This window comes from Leopardus geoffroyi, chromosome C3 (genome assembly GCF_018350155.1).
Source record: "Leopardus geoffroyi isolate Oge1 chromosome C3, O.geoffroyi_Oge1_pat1.0, whole genome shotgun sequence".
Taxonomy (NCBI): Eukaryota; Metazoa; Chordata; class Mammalia; order Carnivora; family Felidae; genus Leopardus; species Leopardus geoffroyi.
Genome location: NC_059338.1, coordinates 135,488,411 through 135,508,192, shown reverse-complemented (window position 1 = coordinate 135,508,192; position 19,782 = coordinate 135,488,411). Strand labels below are relative to the sequence as shown.

The 19,782-nt window shown below is 41.2% G+C and overlaps 2 protein-coding genes across 2 annotated transcripts in view; one reads left to right on the top strand and one right to left on the bottom strand.

Moving 5' to 3' along the window:
* CPA6 (carboxypeptidase A6) overlaps window positions 1-4,627 on the bottom strand; it is a 522,469-nt gene extending 517,842 nt beyond the window's left edge. Inside the window, exon 1 of the mRNA XM_045455003.1 lies at window positions 4,530-4,627. The gene's annotated coding sequence lies outside the window, so the exon portion shown is untranslated. The remainder of the gene's footprint in view (window positions 1-4,529) is intronic.
* A 25-nt stretch (window positions 4,628-4,652) lies between these two features.
* PREX2 (phosphatidylinositol-3,4,5-trisphosphate dependent Rac exchange factor 2) overlaps window positions 4,653-19,782 on the top strand; it is a 294,292-nt gene continuing 279,162 nt past the window's right edge. Inside the window, exon 1 of the mRNA XM_045455000.1 lies at window positions 4,653-4,793. Within this exon, the coding sequence (XP_045310956.1) occupies window positions 4,653-4,793 (141 nt within the window). The remainder of the gene's footprint in view (window positions 4,794-19,782) is intronic.

The following is a 19,782-nucleotide window of genomic DNA, read 5'->3' as shown; positions in this document are numbered from 1 at the left end:
AAGACTACTCAGAAGGTCCTGTAGAACAGCGCATCTAGCTCCTCATGGGATGGTCAACTCTATTATGCGTTCTTGTATTGGTTTTCCCTCTTTCTCTTTTCCATTCTTCCTTTTCCTCACTCCTCCTGCCTAGGATCACATTACCATATATACTGTCTTCACATTAAGTTTTGTCTCTGCTTTCTGAGGAAACCAGGCTAAGACAAGCAGGCAATGACATAAACATATATAATTTTTATAAATTATCTATATTACATATAGATATTAGATATTGATAATAATCAAATAATACACACATACACACACACACACACACATTAGAATGCTAACCCTAGAGAACACATTAGAGGATGTTAATATAGGAGACAAAACAACCAGGTAGAAGTTTTTATAGGGAGGAGATATGTGAGGTTGGAGAGGATTTTTAAAGGAAGGAAAGGCTAAGCAGGCAGATGGCACAATGCAAAGATGACATTCTTCTGAGACTAATCACAGACAAAACCCGGCTGTTTATTTTACAGGGATGGTTGTAGGTTAAGTTTCCCTAATGAGGAAAGTGATTATCCATTCCATGTTAGATTATGGCCATGAGGACGATTTGGAGTTGATCAAGCTAGTGCCCACATCTTTAAGAACTTTACAGTCTTCCTAAAATAATCCTATTCAAACATTTATTTAGTTTGCTATGCCATAAACACTGTATATAAAATTAAAATATAGCTATGAAATTGTATTTTGTCCTTTTAGGTAATACACATTCTAAAATCTTTGAATTGGTGAATACAAATAATTATGAACTCAGTACATACTATGCTTGTTATAACTACAACATAATGAAATTAAGAAGTATTTCTAGAATGACCTCTTATCTAAGACTTGTATTGTGCTTTATACAGCTCCAATGTATCTATAATATTTTTATACTAATATAATCTAGAATCATCTACTTTAGGCCAGAGTAGTGAAGGAAATGCCAAAATCAAATAAAAAACAGTCTGACTCTTAGAATTCTCTAAGACCATGCAATCAAGCAATCTTTCTCCTCTTCCTCCCTTCCTTATTCTTTCCTTCTTTCTTTCTTTGTCTTTCTTTCTTTCTCTCTCTCTCTCTCTCTCTCTCTCTCTTTCTTTCTTTCTTGTCCAGTGCTATTGTCTTTCAATGACTTCCACATCCAATTTGATTTATTACTTTACCTGGGCAAATACTAATATTGGAATGGTAGGGAAGCTACAATGATCTCTATAAGGAATACAAGTTATATACAATGTATATAGATGTTGATATCTATAAGGGAACTCTCTTTTTATAAAGAGACCACCTTGGATTCTCTGTCCAGGAGTTGTTATTCTCTAAACCTGATCAAAGAAAACCTACTGTGCATGGTGCTTTGGCCTCTGAATGATAATAGACTCTAACCACACCAAGTTCATGCATATGAAATAAATTTAATGGCTGAGCCAGTTTACTACTTAGCCTTTTCTCACTATCTTCTTTTCCACCATCTCCTTTTTATTGGATGCTTCAACCTCATTAGTATTTCAGGAAAAAACTGGATCCTACCCATCATTTTTGTTGTTGCTTCCCTTTTCCTGGCAGGCAGAGCTTAAAGTTTCAATTGAGGAAGCAGGGAGGGATACAACACATTCAGAGTTTATGAAAGACCTTATTTACCATCAAAGTGAAGGTTTCCAGATCCTCTGGCCCTGTTTTCTTATGCTTTTAGGTCTTTGATAAGGAATTAAGAACTCCTGCCAGGGCTACAGAAGACACTGAGAGCTGCCTGGCAGAAGGCACTATATAGTGTTCTGAAGCTGTTCATTAGTTACAAATGATGTTGAGGAGTAGACTGAGGAATAGAAGAACGAGCAGAAACTGTTAATATCATAATAATTTCTACATAGGCACTTCTGAGAGACATCTGAATCTGCACACTTGAATATTTTTCTGCTAGCTTCCTTGCACTTTGTTTTTAGCAAAGCATGCCTTGCAGTTTTCCTTTTAATACATCACTTATATTTGTAACACTCTCTTTCACTCAATTATAATTCCTTAGAATGGTGGCTTTCAAATATTACTGTGCCCAAGAATAATCTGAAGACCTTGTCAAGAGAATTTGGAGCTTACACCTCTGAGATTCTCATTTAATAAATTTAGGATGGGGCCCAGAAACGTTTAACAAGACCTCAGTGTAATGGTCTGTGAACTACCTTGAGAAATATTTGCTTAGAGAACAAGGTCTCTGGAATCCTCAGGCCCTAGTGCCTTGCAATACACACAGAGGTACTCAATACGTGTTTATAGAATGGAGGCAAATGCTGTGGGTATTTAAAACTCCACTAGTGATTCAAACTCATTTTATCATTCTCAGAGGTGAGACTGAAGCTCTAATGGGTTGTAGACAGCCTATTTTTTTTTATAGGATAATTGCATCAACAGTTCTGAAATTGGGGGCCATTGGTAAGAAATGTTATTTTATCTAGGACAACAGCTGATGGAAAGCCTGATTTATTTGTTTATTTTTACATGAGGGAAGGGTACAGACGTAAGGAGGAGGAAATGCATTCATTCCTTGCTGCCTGTAGCACAATGTAAAAAGCCTCAATCATGTTTGATTTCCCCATTCATCACTGGATGTGCGTTTCCTTTGTCTTCCGCTTGTTTCTTTTGTTTATTGTTTACTAGGGGTTGTGAGGTCTGCCCTTTAATGTGCCTTGTCCTTTGTTCTTTTGTCATAAGGTGTGAAGCCATTTACTTCTTTGTCCTTTGCTCACAGCCACCTCTAGTTAGCCATCCACAAAACAAAGGAAAATCATATCTTGCCCATCAGCTCCTCACACATCATTTAAAAGCTGTGCTCTTTTTTTTTTTTTTAATTTTTTTTTCAACGTTTATTTTATTTTTATTTTTGGGACAGAGAGAGACAGAGCATGAACGGGGGAGGGGCAGAGAGAGAGGGAGACACAGAATCGGAAACAGGCTCCAGGCTCTGAGCCATCAGCCCAGAGCCCGACGCGGGGCTCGAACTCACGGACCGCGAGATCGTGACCTGGCTGAAGTCGGACGCCTAACCTACTGCGCCACCCAGGCGCCCCTCAAAAGCTGTGCTCTTAATGAAAGATGAAAATGACCGTCCCTCTTTGCTCTTTGAGACATACAGTGAAACCACGTGCTGAAAAGGTGTGATCTGGCAAACTGGAAATTATTTTAATGTAAGTAATGTGGAAAGCATCTTCATTTTTCAGAGTTGGACTAATGCTTTCAACTATTGGAAAAGATTAACAGGCTATTTTCTTGCATCCAAATGATTTGCTCTTCCATTTCTTTAAATGTTATTACTGTAAACCGTTTCAAGTTCTGAGTAGGAAAGAATGACACTGGAAATTTAACGTGGTTATTATCGAGACAAAAATATACATGGACTGTTTTGCATGGAATTGTAAATACTCAGTGCTCATTAGCTCCTGACTCTGTTTCCAAGTGAGAAAAGGTAACAAGCATAACCATCACAATCAGGACAGGCTCTGTGTTTCTCTCCCTTTGCAAATCCTAAGAATGTATCTGTATCCATATACCTATAACTGTATCTATGTATCTTTTGATAACTATTCAATAATAGCTTTGTTCATTTAGTGACACTGTCTTAAATCATAGCAGCTCTTAGAAACAAAACAGGCATATTCTCGCCTGTGATTCAATTTACATACTATCTTGATATTGAAAAACAGTTATAGACATGCAAAGCATCTCCCTCCAAAGCACCACACTGCAGTGGTGAAGCTTATTGTATCTGGAGTTTATGGTTTGGGCCAGGCTGTCACTTTCCCATAGTGTCTTCATTTATTATGCTAATTGACTTTCCAAGTGCAGGCGGGAGGGTATCTGCCCTGTGAATTATTCTCAGTTGGGGGCTTTTAAAAGCAAACCTATTTTGTGCCTAAACAAAACCAAAAATCAATGTGTTTCTTTTCAAAGACGGGAGGGTCAATACCATGGTTGTTTTGTTCCCATCCAGTTATGTAACCGTGGGGACTTGTTTCTTTGCTTTCAGGATTTGTACAAAACACATTAAAGCTAAACAATAGGCGGGAGTCATAGGAGCAACCCTCGAGCTGTGTCTTGCAGTACGTCCGCCTAGGTTTGGGAATCTCCAATTAGTTCCATCTCAAGTGCTGACTCTGTGTGTGTGTGTGTGTGTGTGTGTGTGTTTAGTTAGCTGGCACGCAACACACTTCCCCGGGGTTGTTTCCTTTTTCCTGAGATTTGGCGAAGGGTAAAGGGTCGGAGTCACATGGATACAAAGCATTTGATTAATGTCCAAGTCACCGCTGTGGCTGCCGGAGCCGCCTCCCCTCCAGCCCGGGCCGCGTGAGGCCGGAGCCGTGGGGCCGGGCGCGCAGGTCCCGGGCCGGCGCCCCCTCTCCCGGGAGTTGACTCCTCAAAGCCTCGCGCCTCCCGCGCCGGAGTTCCAGCGGGCGCCCTCCCCTCTCCTACCACCCCAGACTCTCCCCGGCATGTAAAGTCGCCCGTACCTCCTCGGACTTCTCGGAGGCGCAGCAACTTTTCCTTTCTGGCCGCGCGGGGCCGGACACCAGCCGGCGCGCGGGGCAGCGCGCAGCGCAGCAGCCCCGCAGCCCCGCGTCCCGCCGCCCACCATGAGCGACGAGAGCCGCGGGGACGGCCGCGCGGAGAGCGCCAAGGACCTGGAGAAACAGCTTCGCCTGCGCGTGTGCGTGCTCAGCGAGCTGCAGAAGACCGAGCGGGACTATGTGGGCACGCTGGAGTTCCTGGTGTCGGTGAGTGTGTCCCCGCGCGGCGACGCGGGAGGCGGCGGGCGGCGCGGGGCGCGGACCCCGGGGAGGCGGCGGGAAGCGGGCGCGGCATTGTCTGCGGGGGTCGGGGCACGGGTCCCGGCATCGCGGGAACCACGAGCCCGCGCGCCGACGCCGCGCTCGTGGGCGCGAGGACCCCCACGGCGATTGTTTCACGCCTGGACACGCGCTGAGTTCCTAGGGCCTTGGAGAGCCGCGGGTTTGAAAAGTTAGCTCCAGTGGGAGAACCTCTAGTGCAGGGAATCCCTGCTGCCCCATCTTTCCTCTTTCTTCTTTACCCCCGTCCCGGCTTGCATTGTGTAATCCCCCCCCCCCCCCCCCCAATTCTCTTCCTCCCCTGGGATTTTATTTTAAGGCTTTGGCTTGGTGATTCAAGTCAGTCGGCTACATTCAGGTACATTTAGTTAAAAAAATAATGAATCCTTCATTCTTTTGGAACTTGAGTTCGTTCTTCAGATTACATGGCAGCGAAGTCCCTTTAGTTATGATAATCTTTGAAACATGGGATTCTGGTGGGGGCTACAGAGAGAGCAGCGGGGTTATGATCTCTAGCAGCTGTTGGATATTAAAGCCACATGTGGTGCTCACCCCATTCCACCCCTACAGTCTTCTACCCCCATCCCCCACCCTGGGTTTAAATTTGCTCCCTGCTCAGCTCCTGCGTTCCCTGTTCACACGGAGCCCAGGAGAGCTGTATCATAAAACTTGTGTCAGATGGCTTCAAGATTTCATAGCAGTGGCAGGAACTTTGTTTCAAAGTTTCAGCTTGTGGCATTGGAAGCCTGTTCTGGAAACGTTTCATTCATTTTAGAGCCAGAAGGGGCAAAATTGAGTGAAAGAAACTTTTGAGACATCACTCAAAAGTTGAATTTTCCTGTTCACTGTTGCAAAGACAAAGCATTTGAGGATTGGCTTCTCTCCACCCAGATGCCTGGGAGAGCATCATTTAAAGACCCGAGAGACAGGCTCACTCAAATCTTCAAACCTTCTGCTCCTTTTACCTCCCTGTTCCATACCCGCCCTGGTCCCAAGGGAAGTGTTTCAAAGGCCAAACTTCCTGCTTAGGGTTTAGTAAGATGTAAACTTTCTGCTTATAATTATGGTAGAGGAATTTACTTCTTTGCTATAGCAAGGAGAGAACAGTATCTCAAGGGATGTAAGATGCACAGGTTGACTTCTGTTTGACTTCTCAAATTAAAATCAGTGTCCTTAGCCCCCAGGGGCCACATTCTTTGGAAAGGCTGGATATTTGAGAATATATGGGTAATCGGTGATAACTGGATTCCCATGCACTTCCATGAAGCAAAGTCAAAAAAAAAAAAGCATATTTTTAAGGAGATGACTTTTTTTTTTACAAAGTTATGACAATATTATTGACTATATTCTCTATGCTGTACTTTTCCATGACTTACTTATTTTATAACTAGAAGTGTGTACCCCTTAATTCTCTTTACCTGTTTCACCTGTCCCCCTGACTTCCCTCCCCTCTGGCAATTACTAGATTGTTCTCTGTATTTATGACTCTATCCCTTTTTGCTGTTGTTTGTTTCCTTGTTTGTTTTGTTCTTTTTGATTCCACTGTAAATGAAATTACACATTGTTTTTCTGTCTGACTTATTTCACTTAACATAATACTCTTTAGGTCTATGCATGTTGTCACAAATGGCCAGGTTTCTTTTTTCTTTTTCTTTTCTTTTTTTTGGTGGCTGAGTAATATTCCATTGTGTATACCACATCTTCTATATCCATTCATCTATAGATGGACACAAGTTGCTTTCCTATCTTGTCTATTGTAAATAGCACTGCAACAAACATAAGTGTGCATATGTCTTTTTGAATTAGTGTTTTTGTTTATCCTGGGCAAATACCCAAAAGTGGGCTTACTGGATCATATGGTACTTCTATTTTTAGTCTTTTGAAGAACTTCCATACTGTTTTCCATAGTGGCTGCACCAATTTGCATTCCCACCGACAGTGCATGGGAGTTCTCTTTTCCCCAAGCCTTTGCCCTTCCTTTTAATTTCTTGTTTTTTGACACTAGCCATTCTGACTAGTGTGAAGAGTTGACTTTTAATAGCTTCAGATTTGCTTTTCATGAAACTTTATTGGTGACAAAGTCCTTTGGCTTTTGAAAAATCTTAGTCACTTCTTAAATTGCATTAGTCACTCCTTTTTGGAGGCATATGAAAAAAGTACTGTGCAGAATCCTAATTTATAGAAATGGACAGCTAACCCAACCTATATTAAAAAAACAATTTATTATTGATCTTTATTTATCATGTCAGGTTTTCTTCTAATCTTAACACCTGATTATTAAAATTGAAAACTTACTGCTATATTGAGTTGGGTAAGAAGTTGTGGCAGGTATGAATAAATTGTATGTACCTATTTACAAGTCATTTAATAATTTCATTCTTATTTCATTCGGAAATTAGGGACTCTTCCACTTTTATTTTTCCTTGTCCATTATTTGTGCACAAACATGCAGTGTTTGTGCACATACCTGTTCACACACACGCAAACACACTCATTGGCCTGAATAGCATCCTAAACAAAAGTTTACCCTGACTTCCTTTTGGGCAAAACCATCAAAACCTGAGATCTACTTATAATACACTTTTTGGATTTTCTTTTTTGAGTATTTCTTTTTTGAGTTTTATTTATAGCAACGCTAAATACCCATGTATTTTACTTGGTCACCTTCAGTTAATGTAGTCAATTTAGTTTTCATTTTAGCCTAACCTGATAATGTGCCAAGAATTTAAAAAATATTCAAACCCTTTGGCCTGGCAATTCCTCTTCTGGGAGTCCATCCTGAAGGACTGATAAGAAATGTAGATACACAGGGGCACCTCAGTGGCTCAAGTCAGTTAAGCATCTGACTTTGGCTCAGGTCATGATCTCACTATTCTTAGGTTCAAGCCATGCATCTGGCTGTCTGTTGTCGGCATAGAACCCTCTGGCTTCCGACCTGCTGTCCTCCTCTCTCTCTGCCCCTCCCCTGCTCCTTGTCTCTTCTCTCTCTCTCTCAAAATAAATAAACTTAAAAAAAAGAAATGCAGAAAATAATGAAAGTCGTTAAAAATAGCTGTAGTATTAAATAAGTGCAGTGTTACGTTTGTTGAAAAAATTGATAGTGCATTTCTACATCAAATGTAAATATTTGTCAGATTAGTCATTGTTTTAGATTTCTGTCATTGTTTCAGCCATTAACATGGATGAAGGGTACTCTTATCTTTATTATGAAGAGATAGAAAGCATATTGTTAGTTTTACCAAGAACATATTTTTACTTACAGATCCATAAATAATCAAACAAAATGATATTTTTTCCTCTTGGTTAAATGATCATATGAGCTGAAGGGGAAAACGTTTCTTACTCTATGAAAGTTTTATGCTTTTGTACTTCTTTTGTACCTCTGATCCCTCTCTCTTCTCATTTCCAGCTCTTTGCCTTTTTAACTTTTTAAGGAGAGAACAACTTTCCCCGCTCCCACCCTAGATAGCTGTCCCCTAGAGTGGCTCACTCCTTCCATGGGCTCTCGGGTTTCTCTTGCTCCTTGGTAGCCCTTACATCCTTTTGCATTCCTGCAGGGCCTTCAGGGCTCCCTTCCTTCAGGAAACTGCCATGATCGTATCCCTTCCCTCCCCACCAGGCTAGAGGACTCACTGCTTTGTACCACTCTTCCCTGTAGTTACTTCTTGTCTCTCACCAAAGGGAAGCTTATGCATGTATTTGTTTACCTTTGTTTCATTCTACTAGAATGTAAACTTCTTGAGCACAGGCCCATATTTTACTTGTCTTTTCCCCTAGAATTTTGTGCAGTGCTTGTGACATTGCAGGTAGTCAGTAAATACTTGCTGAATGACTGGATGAATGAATGAATCAATGACCCATCCTCTAACCTCCCACCCCATTCTTTTTTTAAAAATGTTTATTTATTTATTTGGAGAGAAAGAGAGAGAGAGAGCACGAGTGCACGAGACAGTGAAGGGAGGGACCCAGAGAGAGAATCCCAAGCAGGCTCCACACTCAGCACAGAGCCTGACACAGGGCTCGATCCCACGAACCACGAGATCCTCACCCGAGCCAAAATTGAGAGTTGGACGCTCTACTGACTGAGCCACACAGGTGCCCCTCCCACCCCATTCTGAAGGACAGTTCATCATTCTTCAAATTCTCAGTTTTGTTTTTCTTCTATTTGGTTGGTATAGATAGTAGAAATTATTTAAATTTCACTCAGGCACATAGGAATTTATGTAACAAAAAGTTTTAAATTAAACATGTAGTACCTGCATTTAAAACAGAAACAGTATTTAAATCAGGCATTGTGGTATTAAAGACTTTGTAACGCACCATTATGTCAATTCATTGTATTCTAAATTTTCAGTTGATATCCTGGGTAGGTTGCATTATCTGGATTAGTTATTTTTAGGTCATAGATAAAATGCAGGGAGTGCCCAAATTTGCTTGAATGCATGTTCTTGTTTTGCTTGGGAGATATAATTTTGTGCTTTATTAGAAGTAACACATTTTGTCAAAAGACATGATTTTATGGACCTAATACCCAGTATTTAACGTTCCAATCCTGGACAATAGTGGGTTGCAACTGGTTTCCTGTTTGCAGTCCTCCTAGGGCATACCAAGATCAGGATGGCTTCTTAGACCCATTCGAGTGGACAGGAAAAGGGCAGAGCAGGGCCGACTTCATGGGTGTGTATCCTGTGCAGTTTGCACTGGCTTCATGCTCCAGACGACCTGGAACTTGGTTCAGTGCTCTGCTAGCACCTTCTTGAAATTTGTGCTAGTTTTATCTTTGAACTTGTGTTTTACGAGTGAAGTCCGCTGGGACCATGGAGTGTGAGTAGAGCAGATACAAGAAAGTTAAAAGCCTCATATTTCAGTACCTCTAGTAGCACTTTTTTCCTGCCTTTTGAGCAAAAGGCCTCATACTTTTACTTTACACTGGACCTGGAAAATCATGTAGATACACTTCACTATGGCATTGAGGCAGGATGGTGATACACGTTTTGTCTAAACTGGGATACTTCTTTTTTTTTTAATGCTTTATTTTTTATTTTTGAGAGAGAGCATAAGCAGGGGAGGGGCAGAGAGAGAGGGGCAGAGGATTCGAAGCAGGCTTTCTGCACTGACAGCAGCAAGCCTGACTAGGGGCCCGAACCCATGAACTGCAAGATCATGACCTGAGCCGATATTTGATGCTTAACTCGCTGAGCCACCCAGGCGTCCCTAAACTGGGACACTTCTGAGAGTGAAAGGGAGTGGTTACTAATTACACTGGGAAACAGATATAAACCCGGATTGTCCCTGGCAAATCAGTGTGCAATGCTGTTCCACACTGTAGGCACATGAAGACAAAGACTTTCGGCTACATGTCTCGTCATAAACAACAGATTTTGAAATGTTGTTTCCTGGGTAGGCTTTGACTTCAGATACCCCAGAATCTGAATCCTGTCTCTAATTTACTAGCTAACTTTGTGCACGCTCCTGAACTTCTCAAGCAGCATTTACTTCATCTGTTCAATGGGGAAACAATAACATTTCTCAAGGTTGCTTGAAGGATAGGATGTAAGCCTTGGGCTCTGCCCAGTCCCTGGCTCACAGGGGGCGGGTTCTATCAGTAGATCTTCTGATGTTGTAGTTGTTACACAGAGCTACACACGCTGGTCATCGTTAGTGTATAATTTTTGCCTGCATGGTTTTCTCCTTTACACTTTCTCTCTCTCTCTCTGAGTCTCTTCTGTACTTCCTTCCCTTGCGATTCCTTTCTGTCCATGCAGTCCTTCTTCCCATGATATTCTTGTAAATCCTCCGTTGACTTAAGACTGTGAGGACACTTTGTATTCTATGCAACAACAACCATAGTATGGTGTTTTACAGTTGACAGTAAAAACTTGCATATTTATGATCTGATTTGGCTTAATATAGAAGTCTCTTAGTTCTTTCGAATAGTGCCCCCTAGAGTTCCAGGGTTCTGTGGTTTGGCTTCAGGGGCCTTCACAGAGGGTGAGGGGGGAATGAATTATATGGCTTCAGACTCTCCACTCCGCCTTTCCTAGCATAACTGCACCTTCTTCTGATTTGTGCCTTTGCTAAAGCAGTTAGAAAAGCCACTTACCTGAGAGTAAACTCCCCAGAGAATAAGAATGGTGTATTTATTTCCTGGGTACAATTTTCTTGGCCTAAACATAGTGCTGTGTAAATAGCAGGTGCTCAAGGAAACAAACAGGCAAATGAAACAAAAGCAAACACCACAAAGTCCAAAAACAACTTCTTTCGGTTACGATCTAACTTTTCCAGGCAAGGATAAATTGATTCAACACATTACGCTTAGGCTTATGTTACAGGCTGAATTGTGTGACCCTCAAATTCATATGCTGCCATCCTGCCCCTCAGTATACAGGTAATCACAGTGCCATGTGGGAGGGGCAGTGATAGGGTAAGAAGCAAAGTTGCATGGGGGCGGGCATCAAGGGACTCCTTCAGTCTGGGGTCAGGGGAAGTTTAGGGAAGGAGGTGGTAGATGGCTTCTGAAGGATGAGGACAGTGCCAGCTGCCTGGGAAGACAACTGCCCATGTGGAGAGAGCATCACGTTCTGTGTGACCCTGGTACGGCATTCTGGGTGTGCTGGCATGATGTCGTCTGGGGGATGCGGAAAATTCTTCGCTGATGGAGACTCAAAAGTTCTGCATGCTTTTTGAGTATTTTGGAGTATTGATAAGGGGATGGAGTAAGTTCAGTCCAGTTGGAGCAGGATTCTGTTTTTAACAATTCTGAATTTAACCAAAGGTAGTGGGAGGTCAAGCATTATGGGACACCTTCTCTCTTAGTAACAATAAACAAGATTGTGACAGCCAGAGTTGACACTGGAAAGGCATATCCTGTGGGAAAAAGTTGCCGGGCCAAGATTTCCTGAATCCGTGTCTCTGAGTTTCACCTTGGGATTCCTTCCTCTTACACCCTATGCCTACCCCCTCACTGGTCCTCAGCATAAGCACACAGAGAAGACTTTTCCCTGCTTCTCTAAATCTGGGACGGGTTGTAATCTTCAAAACATTATTATTTACTAGGGAAGAGCACAGGTCAGTAATCCTAGAGTCAACATGAAACATAAACATAGTCTAGCTTGTAAAATAATAGACCCTTTCTCTGAGGGTCTCAAGACTCTGATCTTTTTTTATCCTAAGCCCTCAGAGAGGTCTTAACTGAGCCCCCTGGCTGGGCACTAGTTAGGCTGATTTGGCAGATTTCTTTGTTTTCTAGCCACTAGTTTGAATGTGTGTACATGAGGATGCCTCAGGAAGCTGCCCTTATGTCTTGACTCTTGTAGTGAATATGTCATAGTTCATTCACAATTCTGATTTTTGGAGTTAATCATATGGCCAGAGCCACTCTTTTGTCTTATGGTTTCATCTGCATAATTCTACCTTATTATGAAGCCGTTAATATAAGAAGAGTATCTATGGAGAGTAGCTTTGTTTCTCAGCAAGAGAATTCTGTCAGTGGGATTGAGGAATAAAGACTGGAATCTAGTTACCCATTAGGAGTTTCTGCCATTGCATTGGTCCAGGTAAGAAATGTGGAATGTCTGATCGAAGGTAGAAGAAGAAGATAAACAAAACAATAAAAACCAAACCACAGACAGACAAACACCCAACAACTCTGAGACGGTCTTGGGTAGAACCTTTGGTATTGGTGCTCATTCATAAGAAGAGGAGGTTTATGTAGAAGGGAGGAGACAGGGTGGGTGCTTTGGTCTGTAGTTTGAAGACAAGGTGGGTAGTGTCATTAACTGAGAAATGGAATGCAAGGGACAGAACAGCGTTGGGGAGGGGGGAGAAAAGTGAATGTCATTTTGGACCTGCCAAGCTGCAAATTCTGCTGATTTTTGAAGATCAGATTATGAAAGTTAAGAAAGAATTTGGGGCAAAAATTGGAGATCTAGCAATTAAATAATCATATGTGTTGAAACCATCAGGTGGATGAGATGCCATAAGGGAACAACTTGAGGAGGGGGCAAACATACAAACCAAGGGTAAAGGGTTGGAGAGCCAGCATTTAAAGGGTAGAGGAAGAAGTACGGTGCATGGGTGTCTAGGACTGAGACATCAAAGGTTGAAACAACCAGGAGAGAGGGATCTCGTGAAATCCAAGGAAGGATTTAGTTCCCAGAAGAAAGCATTCTTTAAAGTGTCAGAACTTGGGGCGCCTGGGTGGCTCAGTCGGTTGAGCAGCCGACTTTGGCTCAGGTCATGATCTCGCGGTCCGTGAGTTCGAGCCCCGCATCGGGCTCTGTGCTGACAGCTCAGAGCCTGGAGCCTGTTTCAGATTCTGTGTCTCCCTCTCTCTGACCCTCCCCTGTTCATGCTCTGTCTCTCCCTGTCTCAAAAATAAATAAAAGGTTAAAAAAAGTAAAAAAAAAAAAAAATAAAGTGTCAGAACTCCTTACAGTTTTTTTTAAGTTTATTTATTTATTTTGAGAGAGGCAGAGAGAGCATGAACAGGAGAGGGGCCGAAAGTGAGGGAGAGAGAGAATCCCAAGCAGGCTCCGCACTGTCAGCACAGAGCCCGATGCAGGGCTGGAACTCAACAAAACTGTGAGATCATGACCTGAGCCGAAATTGAGTTTGACGTTCAACCGACTGAGTCACCCAAGTGACCTACATTTGAGAAGTAGGTAGTGTGCAGACTGAAGAGGCCACTGGCTTTGACAATTAGAATGTCATTTGGGATTAGCTCCAGTAATGTGTATGACCAGAAGCCTAACTGAGGGATCTGAGACATCAGTGAAAGCTGAGTTGGTGAAGACTGATGGAAAAACTACCCAGAGTTGGTGGTAAAGTGCAAGGGGAGAAATAGGTTAGTAACATAAGAGGATGATTTTGTCCAGGGATGTTTGAGGAAGATGAGCATAGCCAAGGGGAGGAGACAATGAAAAGGAAACAGAAGCAGCTACAACAGATCGTTGTGGAAGTCTGGTGCATCTTCCTGCAAACCATGGCAAGAACCCCCATGTCACTGGGAGATAAGGAAGAAACTTGGCAAAATTCACTGCTGTGAAACACCCACAGCAACACGTTTTTGCAGACTCTGACTCTAAAGAATGAGCCAGCTGTCTCTCGTATATTTTTGAAATTCTGCTTTTCTCTAGTCTAGCGCTAGCAGAACTGCTGGGGTGGCCTTTGTACCTCCTTGTGAACACTCACCAGCCACGCTGGGACAGTGGGCTGAAGTGCACGTACAGAGCATGGGTTTAGAGAATCTGATGACCTGGGTTAAAGTTCTGGCACTGAAATTTACAAACTGTATGACTTGGGGCAAATTTCATAGCCTCTTTATGCTTAGTTTCGTATTTGGAAAACACATTCAGTGACATCTCACAGCCTGGCTTCAAGTTCAAAGCAGCTTCTATAGGTGAAGTCCTGATAGTTATAAGCATTTCTTCTCTCTTTTTTTTCCTCCCAAACTTCTACTTTATCTCTCTTTCCCTGTCTCTCCTACACCACAGACTGAGTCTGGCACTTTCTGAGGCCACCTAGCCTGCTCCTGAGCCCGTTGTCTTCTAGCCTTGAAACATGCTGGATGCTTTAATAGATAAAGAAAGGTCCCGAGGAAGCCAGAGGGGGCTTCAGGAATGCAGGGGAGGTGTGGCCTTGGGGAGTTGAGAGTCAGGTTGTGGGTGGGGGGTAGGGGTTGGGGGCGGCGAAGGAAGGAAAGGATGTAGTTCCCAGGATTATTTTAGAGGTGAGGAAAGTTGGAGTTTCTACCTCATGGCCTTTATTTCTCTATGAAATTGAACTATTGTTTTCTTTGTGTTCTGCTTTTGTTTTGTTGTTTATTTTTGCTGAGCGTAAGGAACTATAAAGTCAGTGGTTAAGATTTGGAACATACCCTTTTGAGAATAGTAAGAGGAATTGAACTTAGGTATCTGAGGTTGGATGTTTGATCGTTTTTGTATAATCATTCTTTTAAGTGTACATTCTTAAGTGTAACATATAAATTTAGAAGTCAGAGTACAGAAGCGGCGTCTCATGACTTCTTATATTTATTATGACTAGGTTCAAATCTTGGAAATAATGACATAATCATTTTTTAAACCATGATACAAATTGTGTGGAACTTACATATTCTCACATTTAATGCCCACAGCCATTACTGTGCACACTTTTTAAAAAGAAACGATTTATCTGACAACATTTTGGTATCATTTCAGTTTTTCTTAGTACTTGTCTTTTAATAATATTCTGAGTGCTCTTTTACTATATACAGTACCTGGTTTATGTTTTAATGCCAAATAAAATTGTTATGTTTGAGTTTTGAGTACAATTAGTTTGACCTAAAAAAAAATTTTTTTGTTTACGTGTATTCTTTAAAAATCTTATTTATAATATTTACTTTTCATAATGAATTTTTATTCTGAACTTACTAAAATTTCATGAGCTATATTAAAACCAAGGTTTCTTTGACTTACAACATTATATTTGCCTCAAACTATCAAAAATTCAGGAAAAACACCCCTTAGTAAGTGTTTCTTTACTTAAGAGTATGGTTGGGTCACTTTTCAAGTGGTATTAAGTATAATCATTCAAATCCTGGTACATCTTATACAAACTTTTTTTTCTAATTTTTTTTCCATTCTCATGAATGATTATTGCATTTTATCCAAGAAGTCAGTGATTATAATTTTAAGAAGTTCGGTACGTTGAGATTATGCTTTTGAAACATTTCTAGTTAGTATAGATGACTTCAGGCATTGATTCCTTGAATAAACCTATGGTGTTCTAGGCTTGCCATATAGCTAAGCACAGTGTACAAAAAAGGACCTGTGTTGTTCAAGAATATCTAAGCCAAGGACATTATGTTTTGTCATTAATGTGAAATGAGTATTTTCCTTTAAAAGGCAAGCCCTTCACTTGAAAAGGTTAAATGGTACAATACTTAAGGAATGACTGCAGCTGGTTAAATTTAGAATACTGATATAGAACTATTCTCTGGGTTAATAGCAAAAATACAGCAATATAGAATATGAACGAGTAAAATTTTTATTCATTTTAAAACTTTGTTTCTCTGGGAGAGTCACATAAAGGTTGATGTCTGATTTTGCTTTGCTACTTTTGTTACTTTAATTATCTATGTAAATTGTCTTCTTGCCAGTAGAAGAGGCTTTATAGATGGTGTCACATTTTTCGTGATTGTACAAGAAATATTGATGTTTTCCTTTGATGCCTTCTAATGCCTCAGCTTGGCCTTGATTTCATGCTCCTTTGGATTCTAGTTTTTTTCTTACTTGAGACTATTGCCCCAAAGAAAGTAATCTTAGGATTCCAGAAATAATATCTTCCATTCCAAAGTTTTATTTCTGTCAGTAGCACTTGGGGAAGAGCTATGGAAAGACATTATATCACCCAAATGTTAGCTTCATACCCACATATTCCAAGATTGATTTAATAACTCATTATTTCCCCAGAGATGAAATTATGAAAACACAGTGGATTTTCATTTTCTATGCTGTATATCTATGTGTTGGACTTTGTATAACTTTAATGTATTTCTATATGTTGTATAGAAATATTTTTGTATTCATATATTCTGCCAAAAATTTTTGAATATTCTAAACACAACTTTATCCTAATTTTTCTTGTACCTCTTAATAATGAGACCCCTGGCAGAGACTTCTAATTGCTCCCAATGTCCAATATTCTTTTCTTCCATAGTGATAAAAGTTTTACCTCAAGGCACGATTGTCTAATTTAGGACTACATTTCTCAGCCTCCCTGACAGTTAAGTGTGGGCATATGAATAGGTTCTGGGCAGTGGGACGTGAGCAGAAGTGGCATGGATAGATTCTAAGGTGTGCCTTTATAATGAAGGAATAGGTGCTCTCTTCCTTCTCCCTGTCTGGTATGAGGATGTGATGGCAGGTAATGAGGCAGCCATTTTGGACTGTGAAATGGAAGTCACATGTTGAGGATAACAGAACAAGAAAATAGAAAGAGTCCATTTCTTTATTAAAGCAGTTTAACAGGTATCCTATCAAAAATGGCCCTGCAAGATAAATCAGTATTTACTTAACTCTGTCCTAGCATCTTTTCTGACATCTCACATTGTGCTTCAAATGTTTCATTGATTGATGCTAATTATTAATGAATTGGCAAACTTTAATATATTTTTGTCTTTGTCTTAACTGGATAATCTTAATATTTTAAATTTATTTTTAGTTTTTCTTTAATGAAAGCTCACCAGTGATTTCCCTAGACTGCTAAAACTACACTCTCATTTGCTATTGGTAAACTTTCATTTTTTTTGTTAGAAAAAGAATAGTGTTGGGCTGCCTGGGTGGTTTAGTAGCAGAGCGTCCAACTCTTGATTTTGGCTCAGGTCATGATCCCAGGGTCATGAGATAGAGCCCTGCGTCGGGCTTCGCACTGAGCATGGAGCCTGCTTAAGATTCTCTCTCTTTTTCTCTCTCTGTCTCTTTCTCCCTCTGTCCCTCTCCCCTGCACACGTGTGCACGCTCTCGCTCTCATAAAATTTAAAAGAAAAAGAATGGTATTATTTTTAACCTATACTTATATATTTTTTCTGAAGACCAGAATTTGCATGTTTATTATGTTTATTTATGAGCATATTTGTTCAGCTGCTTTCACTGAAGCCAAACGACAGTAGTTTAAACAGCACTGTTTGTTTGTGAATAAGAAAGCCGTATGTAATCAACACGGCTTTTTTTGTGTGTGTTCTTGGAGCTCCTCTTGGAGCTCTGGTTATTTAATTTTTCAATGTGATTGCCTAACAGTGTTTCAGGGGAGTAAGCAGCTCAGCTCTGTCAGGCTATTCAGAGTCTCCCGTTCCTTCTATCTTACTGCTCCAGTGTCCCCTAGGACCCATTAAATCAATGTCTGTAGGAGAGAGAGAGCCAGACACCAGTGTTTTATACAGTTTCTCCAGGTGGTTCCAGTGTGCAGAAGGCTGGGGAACCAGTACACTAGGGTGTGCTGGACCATATGGTTAAGGCTGGCCTACAGACCCCTTTCACGTTCCAGCCCTAGGGGGACAGAGACGAATTCCACACTTTGCTTTCACTCTCATCCCCTTGACCAGAGTGTCATAACACGGCTGAACCAGCTGCAAGGGGGACTGGGAAATGTGCTACCTACTTGGGCAACCGGGTACTTGAGGTGTTCTGTGCTAAAATAAGGAAGTGGAAAAGATGGGCAAGGTGTATTTTTTTTGCCACACTTTGGGCCCCAGGGATACTTTGGGCCTGTGTTCTCAGAAAGTCATTTATATTAATACTTGCATTCCTTTACTGTAAGAACCTATTATACTCAGCATATAATTTGGGTTATTTCCCTCCAAAATAGCATATTCTGGTCCATCTAGAAATCTAATATTTATTTATCTCTTCACATATGTTTATAGGAGCTACCTAAAAGGTTTTTTTTCTGACTTTTTGTTTTTATTTTTATTTTTTATTTTTTGCCTTCAGTGCAGGAAGAGTGAAGACACGGCGATATGGAGATTTTGTGTAGTTTAAAAAATTTTTTTCTGAAGTCTCAAACAAAACAGACCCAGGAAAATATGGAAATCATTTAATATGTGCTTGTTGTGTGTCAGGCACTGCATATTCATGCATAACTCACAACCCACAACCCCTACAAGGTTTGTGTCATTGTAACACAATGTATTGTAACTTGCGGATACTCTAGTCAGTTCCTCAGTAGGAGGGTGAGGATTTTGAGTTGGCCCATTGTGCAGCAGCTATTCTAACACCTTCTGCTGGTGATTCACTGGCCTGGGCATTTCTAGATCGTGGGAGCACTGTGATTAATCAGGCATCAGAAAACCAAGGCAGATGTTGGGATCAGGACGTAGAACACAGAAGCTAGAAGTCAGGAAGCAACAGTAGTTGGTTTCGGGCAAACCAACGAGGAGAGCAAGGGAGCAACAAGAAGATCATGGTCAATCCAAGATAGGGGTCAGAGCCAGGCAAGCACTCAGCAGCCAACAGTTATCCAGAAGTCATGAGTTTCCAGCACAGAAATGAGAAAAGGCAACGAATCATTTACATTTTTTTAAATGTTTATTTACTTTTGAGAGAGAAAAAGAGACAAAGCTGAGTGGGGGAGGGGCAGAGAGAGGGAGACACAGCATCTGAAGTAGGCTCCAGACTATGAGCTGTCAGCACAGAGCCTCAAGCTGGGCTCGAACCCACGAACTGCAAGATCATGACCTGAGGTGAAGTCAGACTCTTAACCGACTGAGCCACCTAGGTGCCCCAGCAATGAATCATTTAAAAATAGACAATTAGTTCTGTTGGTCATCTCTTAGTGTATATCATTGCTAAGACTATTTTCAGTGTAATTTAATTCCTCTTGGATTATTTTTGTATCTCTAAGTACTTATTTACTTACTACTTTATACCTGGTGAACTCTTGGTTTTATGTGTTAAATATTACTTCTATGTATCCTATATATGATTAGATCACTTTATGTTTGAAGCAAGGATTAAATGCGCAGATGCACACACATACACACACCTTTTGCTCTCCAAAATATGTATCGCTCTGCATTCAGTGGATATTGTATAATTTGCATTGATGTAATTTATTTATTTATTAAAAAAAATTTTTTTTTCAACGTTTACTTATTTTTGGGACAGAGAGAGACAGAGCATGAACGGGGGAGGGTCAGAGAGAGGGAGACACAGAATCGGAAACAGGCTCCAGGCTCTGAGCCATCAGCCCAGAGCCCGACGCGGGGCTCGAACTCACGGACCGCGAGATCGTGACCTGGCTGAAGTCGGACGCTTAACCAACTGCGCCACCCAGGCGCCCCGCATTGATGTAATTTAAACACGAATGAGGTGAACCTTAGTTGAAATGATTGTTACCCCTGGGAGTGTTCTACTTGCCAGGACTTCTTTTGATAGAG